The sequence below is a fragment of the Stegodyphus dumicola genome, chromosome 4 (genome assembly GCF_044657685.1).
Source record: "Stegodyphus dumicola isolate Sdum_Otavi_A_Nest chromosome 4, ASM4465768v1".
NCBI classification, from domain to species: domain Eukaryota; kingdom Metazoa; phylum Arthropoda; class Arachnida; order Araneae; family Eresidae; genus Stegodyphus; species Stegodyphus dumicola.
In genome coordinates, this window is record NC_140771.1 from 237,820,442 (window position 1) to 237,835,685 (window position 15,244).

At 32.9% G+C, this 15,244-nt stretch overlaps 2 protein-coding genes across 4 annotated transcripts in view; one reads left to right on the forward strand and one right to left on the reverse strand.

The window, feature by feature from the left end:
- Positions 1-1,960, reverse strand: part of LOC118190553 (N-acetylglucosamine-6-sulfatase-like) — a 44,256-nt gene extending 42,296 nt beyond the window's left edge. Inside the window, exons 1-4 of one of the 2 annotated variants that reach the window (XM_035361286.2) lie at positions 1,611-1,960; positions 1,476-1,535; positions 467-670; positions 323-388 (exon numbers count right to left, since the gene is read on the reverse strand). In XM_035361286.2, coding sequence (XP_035217177.1) covers positions 323-388; positions 467-670; positions 1,476-1,535; positions 1,611-1,760 — 480 coding nt within the window. In that variant the 5' untranslated portion in view covers positions 1,761-1,960. The remainder of the gene's footprint in view (positions 1-322; positions 389-466; positions 671-1,475; positions 1,536-1,610) is intronic. The other variant, XM_035361285.2, reaches the window with a different exon arrangement.
- A 1,218-nt stretch (positions 1,961-3,178) lies between these two features.
- The window catches only part of LOC118190554 (lysosome-associated membrane glycoprotein 5-like), a 40,903-nt gene continuing 28,837 nt past the window's right edge, over positions 3,179-15,244 (forward strand). Inside the window, exons 1-4 of one of the 2 annotated variants that reach the window (XM_035361290.2) lie at positions 3,179-3,372; positions 6,177-6,412; positions 7,747-7,866; positions 10,852-10,891. In XM_035361290.2, coding sequence (XP_035217181.2) covers positions 3,306-3,372; positions 6,177-6,412; positions 7,747-7,866; positions 10,852-10,891 — 463 coding nt within the window. In that variant the 5' untranslated portion in view covers positions 3,179-3,305. Of the gene's footprint in view, positions 3,373-6,176; positions 6,413-7,716; positions 7,867-10,851; positions 10,892-15,244 lie in introns of both variants that reach the window. The other variant, XM_035361287.2, reaches the window with a different exon arrangement.

Here is a 15,244-nt window from a genome sequence, read left to right on the forward strand (position 1 = left end):
GAAATCACACTTATTTGATTCTATGATAACAGCAGCTGCTGAATTATGGCCTCCTCATGGATAAATATGACTTTTCCCAAATATAATGTTTTTCTACTTTTAATAAAATTAATTTCAAATGTTGTCAAAGTGCTTGCAGTGGCCATTTAACAAGAAAATACCATTTTGTGTGCTATGTGGTCAGAAAATTTTGTTTATTCAAAAACTGAAATGATCTCAATATAGTAGGATAATCAGTATTTTGTTTTATTAAAAAATAAGAAAAACATTTCAAGGAATTCATTATTTTTCAAAATGTTTTACTAAATAACTGATCACTTACCAATCCCATCCAATGGTCCCAGCCTCGTGGCACATGCTTTACTCCTCCAACCGATTTTTTGCCATACTGAAATATGCATTTCAACAATTATTTCATACCACTGAAAAATATTATGCAATTAAAACAAATTAGTTAATTTCATACCTGGTTAAGATATTTCCCAGCATAATACGTAGTATAGCCAGTCCTTTTAAAATACGTAGCAAACGTTTTCGGTTCATGCTCTCTCTGCCACTGAGTGGAATGACAGTTTCCACTAACTGAGTTATTGACAACACCATGATTATGGGCATACTTTCCAGTAAGCAAACTCGCACGACTTGGACAACATAATGGTGTAGTGACAAACTGGAAAGGGTGAAAGTGGATACTTTAAAAGAACAATGATACTATAATAAACTGAAAAAGAAAATATTAATTAATAAAATGTTACTTAATATTTACTTACTATACAAGAAAATAACATGCAAAAAAAAAAATAATAGTAAAACTGAAGACTTGTAAATATCTTTGTTAACATGAACAGTACACTTTTCTGGCTTTTTGTTAGAGATATGGATTATCAGAAAGGTCCAATTCCCTTAAGATAGGTACAACATATAGCATATATAATTGCAATGCTACAATGCTACAAATTCCACTTGGAAGCTTGGAAAAGTTTGATGGAGCAGAATGATAAGAATAGAGCAGCTAGTATACTGAAATGTAGTACGTGTTTTTAGAAATATATTTTCAATCTTCTGGACAAAAATGGCAAACAAAGCTGCTTTTTGCTGCTTACATGATGTTGCTCTAACCGATTTTCAGAGTGAATCAAGTTATTCCTATTAATCCATAAATGTAATCTGAATGATTCATTCTTCGAAACATCAATTAATAGTTGCTTCTGCACTCACAGTAAGAATTATGTAAGTTTAGTTAAGTACGCAGTCATATAAATTCATTGTATGCAAGTAGTTGTTTTTTTTTTTTTTATTATTATTATTATTATTATTTTGGAAGAACTTGCTTAAAGTCAAATTTTATAAGAAATACAGCTTTGGTAGGCATCCACTAAACAATATTGAAAATTATTTTAGTATTAATAGCAATTATTTTTAAAGATATTGTGCCCCCCCAAAAAAAATGAAATAAAAAATCCAAAATTATTTACCATGTTTTTAATTTCTGCTCCCTCTCCTCCAATAACAGACCGAGTTTGTTCCATAGGAATCTGCAAGCAAAAGAAATATTATATGATCTGTTTAAAGTAAATAACCACTCGATAACACAATAATATAAAGCTCACCAAACCACCAAGTTCGTTGTCTTGGTCATCTGTTAGTATTATAAGAAAATTTGGAGTTTGGCAGAAACATAATTCATTAATTATGCTAAACAAAATACAATAAAGAACTATTTGAGGTTTCATTAATTCGGAAGTGTTCACATTTCTCATTGCCTTAAAAAATAAGCAACAGAGACTGCATGAAAACCTAAAAATAGACAAGTTTCCTATTTGCAGAAAATATTAAAACTTGGGGCTCATCATTGCAATCATTCAGCAACCACCTGTCAAACCCCAAACTTCAGTGTTTACAAATTCCGCTTTCTCTGATATGCACGTGACGTCGTTGGGGAGGGGAAGTAGCTCCACACAATTTCTTCAGCGCTTCACCTCCCCGCGCATGCGCGATAAGAATATCATCTCTGCACGACTGCAAAAGAGAAATTTTGCCTTCTGTTTTTACACGTTCCTCATCGCTGAGATTCCTCTTATTTTTTCGCATTCACTTATACATTTATAATTCATTCAAATATAAAACTACTACTTTTGCCTCTAGGTGTCACTAGTAAAGCTGGTCGTTTTGATTACAGAGCAGATAATACTTCTTCCTTCTTAGGATATTTCAGAAACCTTGATTACAAAGTACTTTTGTAATTAAATGGAATTACTTCCACATCTTTGTTAATAATTTAGAAGTGTCTCATATCCAGAAACCAGATGCCTGGGAAATCAGTAATGGCTCTTTCATGATTTCCCTAAGCAGGAATAGCTGGTCATGATTTGTACATCTCATTAAGGCTGGATTAACCATTAAGAAAACAAGTCCGTGCTTAGGGCGTCAAGGGAAAAAAAGCTCAGCAAAATAACTCGAGATCATCCCGAAAGTTTCATCATGGTACAGCTAAGAGTGAAGGAATGGGGGGGAAACATGTAAATTTATAGGAGGCCTAGGCTAGGGAAGTGCAAGGGAGTGACATCTGTTCTGTGGCGCAGCATAGAAGTGGAGCCAAACCGATGTTCTTCATAACATTTTTGTATACAGGAAGGAGCGCAAAATTGATGTTTTCCATTGCATTTTAGGAAAAAGAAAGAGTGCAAACTCTTCATTTGCTGAAATCCCTATCTATGCTTATAGCTCAGGTCTCTAAAAGTCTTAATCTGGCTCTGCATCTGGTAGATACCAATGGCTTTGAGGATAAAATGATAACAATATTATCCGGAAATCCGAACTGAAATTTCAAAACCTGCATCAGTATATGTGATTCGTTCCCTGGAAATTATAGCAGGAATTTATAGAACTGATGCTTTATTTCTCCACTCCAATGTGTTTCCGACTCTCTCTACTCTCTCTCGTTTTTAATCAAAAACAACTTCTGAACTTTGCTTTTGCCGGTCATTATTTTTCTAAGCCCGTGTAGGAAGACATATCACCTTTCATTTCTGCTTTGTACAAAACCGAAAATGCAAGTATATAAAAAACGAAAGTTTTAGCTGTTGTTACACTGCTTTGATCCCAAGGTGGTTTCTTGATCTGAATAATGGGTGTGGCCTCCATGTAGCGGCGAAGCGATATATTTTAGAAGCTGTCTGTTTTACTACGGCCGGTCGTAGTTTGAGTATTTGCGTATTGCGGCGGTTTTGGAATGGAAGGGCTACTGAAAGAATGTGCATTTAGTTATTAAGTATATTAAATCCAGTAGTCGTCCGATTGCGAAAATGTTTGTCGATCTGAGAAAGATAATTTATCTTTCTTATCTAATTCTGTTTCTATGTCTTATTTTACGTAAGTATATAGTGTGAAAGCAAAATAATATAAAAAAGTATTAGCTGTAGCATTGATATTTACAAAGATTTTTAAAACATGGTAAATAATTTTAAATTTTATGCGTGAATACTTTCCAGTAATGCTCACAAGTTATTTATTAGCATGAATTATTTTAACAACTTGGTTTTCGTCTTCTCAATTAAATTCGTTTCAAATTTTTTTAGGTTGATTAAAAAAAAGCACGTTTTGAAAGGTTATTGCAATTTGATCATCTTCAAGGCAATTTTAAATTAAAATCTATGGTGTAAGATTTTAATAAAAAGACATAAAAGTCGAAGTATGATTAAAGTAAGTGAAATAAAATTTGTTACATTTATTTAGTTGCACTTGGCAGAAAGGAAATTGTTTGAATATTTCGTTATTAATTTTATGCGTTATTAACAAATAACGGAATGTTAGTTTTCATTTATTGTCAGTACATGCAACCTAAAAAATGATTTTTGATCACAGAAATATATATTTCTGCTAATCGTGTCCCGTCTTTCCAGCGCATATATGCAAATTATGTAGATTTAAAAAATAAAAAAAAAAATGAAGAGGTCTTTACTATGTGTTTAAAAGGATAAACTGTGATAGGATTTTTATAAGATGTTGTTATAGCTACAATTGTAAGTGTAATCATGATAGGGATTTGTAAAAATAACTACCCACGAGAGGTGGATAAAACCACTCCTTTAGGAGATCAGATCAGAACCTTTCGCCCACTGAAGTGAATCATTTCTGTTTAACGATTTATTGCTCACTAACAATGACCTTGATCAATGTGCTCGAAACAGGCGTCGATCAAGAGCGGTGTGCAAAGAAGATGGAAAAGCAGAAAAAAGTGAACAAGAAGTAAGATTGATGGAATCAACTCAATCAAACCACTCACTCTCTGGAGGCTCAGCACACTTTTGTCAGGCACTCTTTTGTTATGCACACTTTTGTCAGGCACGTAGGCTGGTAGACGCATCCTGTATGTAACTCGTGAGGATGAGCATGACGTCCCTAACATAACATGGCATCACTCTCCAGACTGATTTCTTTCAATTGTACTTTTGAGATTCCCTAAAAATACCTTTCTATATACAACAACAATAAAATTCTAGAATAAGGAAATGCTAAAAAATGTCTTAAAAAATAATGAAAAACTAAACTTGCTTTTGTTAAAGATTACATTATTTTATTCCTGTAGTTGATATTTTGTTGCTACCACTAAGCACAGTGGGAAAATAAATTTTTAGATTGGAGGCAAGTCCCAAAGAACAGGAAATTACATGTATGCACGCATATATCCACATACATACATGCATAGATTTCTAAATCCAGTCTTGATAACAGAAGAGTATCAAAGAAATAATTTTAAAAACAACCCACTTTAGTGGTGCAATCTAAAAATAACTAACTAAAAGCGGTGGACTGCATACTATTTTGATTACCAAAAGTGTTTGTGTGTTATTACTGAACTTAATTGTAGGTCATTATAATATTATTACAAATGTTTATATATATTAATTTTAATGAAGTCATGCTTTTTTTTTTTTTTTTTTTTAATAATTTAACATGAAATTCTTGAAAAAGACAATGCTCAAACAGAAAAATAAATTACAGGGGGCAATTCTATTTAGCATTGACTAAATGGCTATCTCGCGAAATTGGCAAGATATCACCAAGTTGTCATCGGTTTGCTGACACATTTTTGTGGTCCAAACTTGGCATCATTTTGGTCCAATGTATGTATAACTTTAACTAGCACTGTGATTGAATAAATGTAGTTAATACCTTAATTAAGACACCTAGTTAATACCTGTATTTAACTAATCTAATCTAATAACCATATCTGGCTCTCATGTACGTTCCAGTAATTTCAAGAAGTGGAAAGTACTAAAAGATTTTTTGGCAGTGGGAAAACTATATAAGAATGGAAAGAGCATCAGTTTCTTAGTTGTTAGTTCAGAATGACTTCAGAGAATTGGGATGACCATGAGAGCTGCGCTTTTTAGATGCTCTTTGCGTTGCAGTGTTTAACGTTCTTAGTAGCTTGGATTTGAACTACTGATTGTGCTTTGTGATACCGAGTAGAGTTGTACTAGTGCTTTTGTAGAAAGTTCCAGAACTGTAGTATTTCTTTTTTAAAAATAAATTTTGCCATGCTGTAATCAGAGTTGTGTGCATTCAATCTACTAATCTACTACAAACCCATACGCATGCAACAGTATATTTCAGAAGTTACATTTAATACAATGTACCTGTATATGTACAGTTAATTAGAGTGCTCAAAGTGTCAGGTTAAGTTAGGTTAGGTTATTTAATTACACAAAGCCTCGAGGGCTATTTGCCTAAGGGGAGGGATGCCTTCGTGGAGGACTTTCTAAGGGAAAATGGCTTGTATACATGTTACACATGAGGAAAACCACCTAAACACCCATGCAGCAAGCCCATTCGCGGGATTCGAACCTTGGACCGAACTACCAGTGTTCAGTGACTTTACCGCTTGGCCGCTGGTGAGCCCGCTCAAAGTATCAGAGTGTTGGCCATTAGTGGCCAGATGCAGCACAATCGCAACCAATTACTTGAACAATATTGATCAATGAGTCTGCGAGGATCACTGTAATTTTTCTGTTGGATCCTATATTTTTAATCAGTATGAATTTTTATTTATTTATTCATTTATTGTTATCTCTTTTATACACAGTGTTCAAAATCATTTATTATTGCTATTTATTATGCCTGGCCTTTTTGTTTATTATTGCTGCTCTTTATATGAATATTTATTTACGCAGACACTACTATTGGAGATAAAGTGCATACTGAGCCCAAAGAAGAAAATGAAGACAGTGAAAAGGGTGTTTCAGGTTTGCCAGCAGTATCTGAATCAAATGAAAACCAAGGTACTGAGCCCCCAGACAAAATACAAGAAGATGTACCTGTAAAGCCAGAAGAGAATGCAGAAAAAACAGAAAATATTCCTGAAGTGCCTGAAGAAGGCAGTGATGAAAATAAAGATGAAAGTGCCGTGGTACTATGCAATTTTTTAAAATTTTTATACTGATCATTGTTTTATATTTTTACTACCTTTTTTATGCCTGAAAATAGTCGGTTGTTTGAAAGTATCATAACACACACACAAAAATCATTTTTTTTAAATTAACAGTTGATCGTTCCCTCTATTGCTTAATCTAATAATCAATGATTTTATCTTTTCTAAACTTGATTGGTAGATGATTTACAGCCAACACAGACATTCAGTGAACTGTCATGGCATGACTTCAAATACATGATACTAATTTCTTCTGTCATCTGCATTTATGTTTCGCTTCGAAAAGCAATGTTTACCTTTCTAACTAAAGCAGTATCTTATTACCAGTGCTTATTAAGCAATACTTTATTATTATTAATTTTACCTAGAGCAGTACCTTTATTAGGAACTTAATGAAAATCCTATTAAAGAAAAGATGCCAAACTACATGATTTTTCACCAAAAATGGAAAAGTCTTCTTCAAACATGCTGGGTTTGGTGTAACTTTGATTGTATGTGTTAGTTATTATTCTTGAGTAAAGACTCCTTTTTTCCCCTCTATCACGCATTTTCAAAAAAAGGAAAATAATTAAAATTTAGGACCTGCCTACATGCTAATAAATATTTATCAAAGTTATGGAATCTTACCGGACTAAAAAAAAATGTGTTAATGGCCACGAAATGGTGCTTTATTTAAAAACTGAAAAACAAAAGCGTTGCAATTTTGAGGATTGTGCAAAGCGAGTGTCAGTTCAAAAGGGAACGTGGTTCGAGGGTTCTACTATTTTATTTTTGACTGCACTCTGATTCTTTTATAGTTGGCACAGAGAATTGACGACTATTGGATGGAAAAAAGAGAAATTAGAGTTAAGTGACAAGACTGTTATAAATTGGAATAATTGCCTGAGAGAAGTTTGTGCACACAGCCTTTTATCAAGGCCATAAATTTGAAAGAAAAATAAGAATAGAAAATTTTTTCTTGTACTTAAATTATTACTGTATATGTACCTAAGGAATAAAGTTTGTCTCTAAAAGTACTTTTTGATTTGCATTCATTATTAACCATTTTCATGTTAGGAATTCTTAACTAAAGCTTCCTTTTATGCAATGTGCAATTTTCTTTAGTATTCACGTGAAATGTACCGTAATTATTTTCAGTACATTTCAACTGAAGGTAACTGGAAAAGAAAAGAAAATAATAATTTATTTTCTTTTTTTCCTCATGACCTCCCGCCCTTTCATTCTTTCAATTTTTTCCCCCCATTCTGTGATTTCAAATGTGTTTGGTATTAATTTTTTTCGAGGTATCTGAAAGCAAATCTGATACAAAACAGGAAAATGAGGGACATTTAAAAGAGAAAGAACAAGAAGAGTCTGAGAGTACAGTTTCTGAAGAAACAGTAGTACCTGAAAGTAGCACTGAACAGCAAGAGACTTTCTCTCCAACAGAAAAGGTAACTTTATATAATTACATTTAATTTACCATAGAGATACCAAATTCTTTTCAAGTGACCTTTCTTCACTTTACGAGATTGGGTTGGGGAAAAATAGCATTTTTTCTTAAAAGCTGTCAGTTTTTCATTTTGTTTTTACAGCAGTTTAGTGTCATCTAATATTAAAAGTAAACATAATCACATGTAGCCCAAATATAACCAACCAAAGTAAACATAACCCAAACTCCAAAGATGTTACTCTAAAGAAGCACTTTAGATACATTAGTTGTTAACCCATAATTACTTAATCTTTGAGAAGAAGCTTTCTAATGTGCCAATGCTCAGTTTTTTATATTAAAAAAAAAAATTAAAAAAAGCTCCTGCCAGATCGTGTCTGTTTTACCATTATAAGGGTTTTAAATGTGAGCAGTATGCTGTCAGCTGTAGCCAGTGCGATATAATGTGATGTCAGCTGTAGGCATGTGCAGCTGAATGTTGCATTAACTATCACATTAAGCTGCACCTACTGTATGTTCCTCGCTTTGTGGAAAATTGATCCTTCAAGTCTGTAGTTGCATATTTATCACCTTGCTAACTAATTCATATAGCATATATTGCCTAGGATACAACAGTCAACTTTCTGCTGCATCATTCGATGAATGTCCAACGCGGTGTTGGAAGGCAACTAAAATCTCTAATCGAGGCTACCTCAACACTGTCATGAATATTAATATGTTGAGAAGGAACCAGCACTTGCTCACTTAAGAGCCATCAGATTTTGAATACTCATAGTCCTCTTCCCAAATAATCGTAACTTGAAGCCTGAATATTGAATTTGTTTTTTATTTATTTCATGTTTTTATGAATTTAATTAATTTTTTTTAACAAACTCAGCAATTTAAAAGCAAGCAGTGACAGCACTTGTTCCAAATAAAACATTTTTATCTTTGATGCACCAGACTTGCCATTTGGTAAAATGTAAGATATTTATTTATCTTTCAGCTTTAAATCAACAAACTTGGCTATTTAAATGCAATTTGTTACCACTGCCTGAAATAAAATACTTTTATTTTTCACATACAAGCATGTTACTATTCAGTAAACCGTGTCAAGCATATTGAGTAAAACAACTATTTAACTTTCAAATTAAATGTCTTTTTTTTTAGTAACAAAGTAGCAAGTACTTTAAAAGCAATATATACAGTTTTTAAGACTATTTTTTCAGCTCTAGTGTGGAATTGGGTGCCCCTTTGATTAGGAAAATTTTTTGTAAAATTTTGGTGATGAAATCTCATTTCTGGTTACCATGATAGTTTAACTTTGCTTTAGCCTCCTGATTTTTTTAAAATAAAAATAGATTGATGTGTACATGGTCAAATTTAAAGCAGTGCGCAATGCCTAGTTTGTGCAATTCTGTGATGTTTTTTTAAGTGAAAACAGATCAATGTGTACATGGACACAGAGTTTATGCAATTCTTTGACTTCTTATTTTGGTTTTGTGTAGAGGCCATCTTGAAATTGTGTCTTCCTGGTGCCGATCTTGGCGTCAAAAAAGAATCGCCAAAAAAAAGGGGCACCCAATCGCAAACTTTTACCATTTTTTCTACTTTTTAATCTGATTGATTTAAATAAAAATGCATGAGATGTCTAATTGGAAATTTTAAATATTTTTATGAAATCATACTTAGCTGGATATTAAAATCATTACATATTCTTTTTTCTACAAACAGACACTAGTTGCACAAGCAGATAGTTTTAAATAAAGATAAACGGACCAAATGTGCATGGAAATATCAGAAATTCTGTGGTACAACAGGAGAAATTATATGAAATGCCATGGGAAGCTGCCAAATTGTTAGAATTGCATCTGTACCATATCTACTGCATTCAGGAATTAAATATAGCACTTGATAGGAAAATTCTGTGATGTTTCTGATAGTAACTGAAAAAAAGTAATGCAATAACAACTTGATAGAGTTTTTTTTAGTGAAGATGTTAAATGTTACTAATGGTTACCAAATGTCCTTTATCGGCCTGAAAAGTCTTGGATTCCTAATTATGCTCAAAACTATGCCCTGGATAGAAACAAATCGGAGATTTTTGAAGGAGTAACTACAAAGTTTGAAGATTAATTAATTATTAATTTATAGAGTAAAGTAAAGAGCATAGCATTTTAATGATGCTTCTGTGGTGTGAACTGCAGTGAATATGGGTATTTTAGTTAATACTGGGTAATTTTTTTTTAACTAAATAGATAATTTCATTAATACAGTTTTATTTCATCCACATATTCACAATAAACTTACTGAAAAATTCAAAGTGTTTTGAGTATTTTTGTTGATCAAGTTCTTTGCTTTTTCCTTTACTTATTAATATTTTCTTTTGCTGTAACTTAAGAAGCTTGAATTCTTAAAATATATTATTTATAAAGTCGCTTTGATAAACTTTGCTTTATTAGGATAACCGTAAACTTATTTTATATATGCAGCTGTATAAATAGCTAAACCAGTAGGACACAGTTTACAAAAGTCTTCTACTTGGTTGTATTATTCTAATTTGATGACCATACTGTAGGAGATGCATGGAAAAGTTTTTATCTTATCCAGTCTCAAGCATGCTTGATTGAAGAGAATTCTGGAGAATGTGGTTTTAAAGAAACTGATTCATTTCCTTTTGAGTAGTACATGGGATTAAAGTCAGTGTTAAATTTTACTTTCTTCTTTCATGATATCTGATTCTTCAACTTTGAAAGTTATAAGTAATTTTCTAATTGAGGCATCTTTAAGTTATTATACTCTACTTGATATTAATGAAAAGGTGTATTAGTTTAAAGTGGATGTCTTTTAGATGTTTTTCATACATTATGAGGTATTTTGGCAAAAAATTACACGAGTTTTTTTTTTTTTTTTTTTTTATTCTTTTTAAGGCTGCCTTTGAATATTTTTTATTATTAAGACATGTATCAACATCTATATATATATATATATTTATATTTTTTTAATATAGATAATGGAAGAAACTACTACCAAAGAATCGGAATTCATAGGTAAGTTGATTTTAATATTTTCTAATAATTAAATATTTCTGATTTCTTTATGATAATATTAGATTTGATTGAAATGTGCCTAATATTACACATACCAGCTCTGTTCTGGAAGGTCAGATTTGACATATTTGAACTTCAAATAACACAATATTTGGTAGTGTGGAAGCATCTGTTATGTTTTATTGTAACAAGTAAAGAAGACTTTTCTGTGAAAATATGAGTAGAGGTTTTTTAATCAAATTTTATGTTAAATTTCTGAAACTTGTTAATAAAACACTTGAGAGTTAGAGCCTGCAAATGGTTGTGAAACAACTGTTTCTCAATATTTCACTGGTGGAGGCAGTTTATAGAAGGTAATATCGTACTTCTTACTGATTAACAAAGCAGGCTATCACAGCTATCCACTAGATTATGGATATCAACACTACGAAATATTATGTATGCTAACATTGAACTTAAAGCTCCACTTTAGGGCTATGTAGGCATCTCCTTTTCTAATATTGTAGATAATAGAAACTTTCAAGAATTATCTGATTGGAATTATATACTGTGCCTGCCAGTCAAAACATTAAGATTATTTGTCTAATATACTCCTGCTCAAAAAATAAACAACAAAAACAAAACACGAAATACAATAAAAACCATTTAATGGATATGCATGAAATTAATCCAAGAGGTTGGTGTGGCATTACTAGACCACATAGCAAACAATGAAGCAAAGATATACAAAAACACATGTATCACCATCACATCGATCACGAAAGACCAAATGGGTCAGAAGAATGTATAGTGGAAACATCAGTGCTCATAACAGGAATGATACCCTCTAGCTGAAATGTATGGTTTGCAGTAGAGAGGCAAACTGGCAGTGGTGTTACCAATCACTTGTTGTGTCAGTAGCACCCATTCCTGTTATAGTGTACATGTTGGAACTTGTAGAGGGTGCCTATCGGCACACTACAACCTACTATCTGTTATTCCAATATGTTGCACGCATGCTGTATGGTAGTTTAGATCCAATGATCTGCCAGACCACGGTAGAGATGGAATGGCTTAACTCTCTTGATTACCCCTCACCACTTGAGTTCTATATGGGCAGGCATAAACATCCATAAATATCTTGTCAGTACCTTTTGCAACAATGAAAGGATGTAGAAGAGAGTGTAGAATGTCGTTGTAATATCAGATGGCTGTCACAAAACTCCCAGGAATCAGCTAAAGGTCAGTGCAGCCATTCATTGCTATCCCAACCCATACAAGTAGGCGTTCTCCTTTGTAATATTCCCTCTCTCTTTTGATAATGTTTTGCACCAATAACATGTTGCTGGTTCTCACCATATCACTGTCTTTCGGGATTCATTCTGGATATTAAATTGAGGCTCCAAGAGTACTTGGCTCCATTGCTCTGGTTTCAACTGCGATTTTTGCAGGCCCAATTTAACAGAGCTCTGACATGCGATGAGGACAAAGAAACACAAACCACAGGTCGTTAGGCAGACAGTCCATCTTCATATAGTTGACGCAGCACAGTGTGGCAGGATATGGGCTATGGCTATCCTGCAGCAACAGAGAGATGCAAAGCCAACAGTCATGCTGTTAATGATTTATGGTATGTTGCACATATCAACAAGAAGCGATGGTCTGCCGTTGTGGTAAATTTCCTGCATCCAGACCCACATATTCTACAAGGGTTTTGATCTCTTTGGTAAGGATTCCGTAGCCTATTGATTACACTGTGGTGCACAATCAGCTGTGTTGCAACAGCAGATTGTCTTGAACCAACTTGCAACATCCTGGTAGCTCTCCAACACATTTCATTGTGCAGTCTTTGGCTCATGCTTTCCGCTTTGGCTGTCTTGGATTACATGTAACTATCACTGCTTGCGAACTGACTCATAGGTCCGGCATGTCCCTTCTTAAGGTGTTGTGGTGTAACTGCAGGATTGCATTTTATGCTAATTTTGGTTGTCTATTTGCATTCGGCAATGCAGCTTCTACCTCACATGTAAATTGTATGTTTTAATACCCCTTTTTACATTTGTACCCTTTTTTTTTTTTTTGTAACTTTAATGTTTGTTGCTTATTTTTTTTTTATCATGAGTGTATAATGCAGCTCCTCTTTTCAGCACCAAAGGAGCTGTTAGCCTATCAGGCATGAATTCAGTGAGGTATTTATAGGTAGGGGAAGGCAAATGCTATCGTGATTGCACTTAAAGGCTTTCACTTTCCATAAATTATAGAGCTGGAATGCTGCTGCTTATTATTGTTTCTGCGACTCAAATAGCAAATGTTTTATTGGACTCGGGTGGAAAAACATTTATGTTTGGGCCAATAAAAGCATTTTCTCTTCAAATTCCTGGAACCATTTCTGACCTGCTTTGTAGTGTCACAGGTAGTTTTACTTAATGTCAAAAGAATGTCTTTATCAGAAAAAACAGTTTGCTTGACGAGTCATGATATTTAAGTCATCAGTAGTCAGTTCTAAAGATGATGGGCCCTAGTGCTTTGCAAGAAAATACTGCTATGACAGAAGACTGTAGTAATTAGAATATTTTGCTAGAATTTGTGAAAATATTCAGGTTCGAGGAAGACCGTATTAATTGGAACATTGATTTCCTTTTCTTCATGGTGGCAGCAACCAAAATGTGTGCAAGCTTGCCAAACATTGCGACCCAACATGTTTTGATATAAATATGTTTTTTATGTTAAATTTTGATAAAGGAAGTGAGATTGATTTTACAATTTGAGGAAGACCAAATAATGAAACGTTTGCAAGAAAGTTTTCTCAGGCAAAGTAGTATTCATGTGTTAAAATTTTCATGATTATGTTTTGAATGGTAGTGGACCTTGAACATATGTAGTTAGAATAACCGTTACTTATATCCTTGAGTATATGGCTACGATAGTCATTACTTATTCAGGCTACATTTTGCATGACCACATATATATAGCAGTAATGTCTAACATGTTATTGGAAAAGTAAAAATTTTTTAACTTCTATTATTATTAGAAATACAATTATTTCTTTTGGTACCTTTCTGTTACTGGGACTGGAGGTTTGCTAAAATCAGATGATCTGGGATTTAGATGTTTTACTAAAATCGTCTTTTGCCAAATAATATTGGTTCATATTTGTTTTGAGGACCAGACTCATTTACATATGTTTTGGTAAACTCGTCAAGAGATTGGTTCAAATAAAGTCAACAGTGTTTATTTTTAAACTCATTACAATGTTTACTTTTTTAGAAAAAAGTAAAAAGAATACCTTTCCAAAATTGGCAAAGGGAATGCAAATTCTAAAGATGTAATGGTCACATATGTTTTTATTATTATTGTATTTACTATGCATATAAAAATTTGGAATGTACCTAATGATGCACAGAGTTTCCATTCAGTTTCTTCAAGAATGAGGAATTTGAAATGAAGCTCTATGTCAATTCAAAGGAAGCACTGAGATGGAGATTCAAAGATATGACATGCTGAGAAAAGTAAAGAATTATGATCTCAAAATTGGTTTCAGGATTTAGAATCAGTTTCTTAAAAGCAATTCATATCATTTATACATGGTGTTTAGAATTAACTTCTGTTGAATTTTGTCAGTATCTACTTGATAAGAATCATTGCACCATTATTAACTGGAACAGTATATAAGGGAAGTCTGTCATTAATGTCTAGACCATCAGTAAAAATAGGTGGTACTGGTACTATTGTCAAAGTTGACAAAAGTGTATTTTTGCCTCAAAAATAAAAAAATGGTTTTATCCATCCGCACCAATGGATGTGCAGCAGGATTTTCCCAGGAATAAAAAAAGAATATTTTTTAGTTGTTGTGTGTAACCGCTGTGTCAGAGCTTTGCTTAAAGTTGTTCAAGAAAATATTATTGGTGACACTATAATATATTCAGACTTTTGGGAAGGGTATAACATCGAAGAATAAAAAGGGGCTAAATTTTAAAATTTCTGCATTATCCATAAATATAGTTTTATCGATCCCAATACCTGTTGTCATATGCAAACTATAAAGTTATGAAATGGCAGAATAAACATCATTGCGGCACGAATTGCAACCATTTAGAGTGTAATTTAATTGAAATCATCTGGTGGCAGCAGCGTCCTGATACATGAATGTTTTTGGACATTTGAAATGATATTCTCAGTTTCATGCTTTGTTTCAATCTTAATTCACTAACCAAATTTTTTCCCCCTAATTTCTTTGGAAACTTGTTTAATCAACATTAAAAGTTTCTTATTTTACAAGTATCTATTATGTTATTTTTTCTTTTGGATTTTTCTTCCACTTAAACTGTATCATAAATATTTCGGCTACTATATTTATGCTTTAAATTTTTTGCC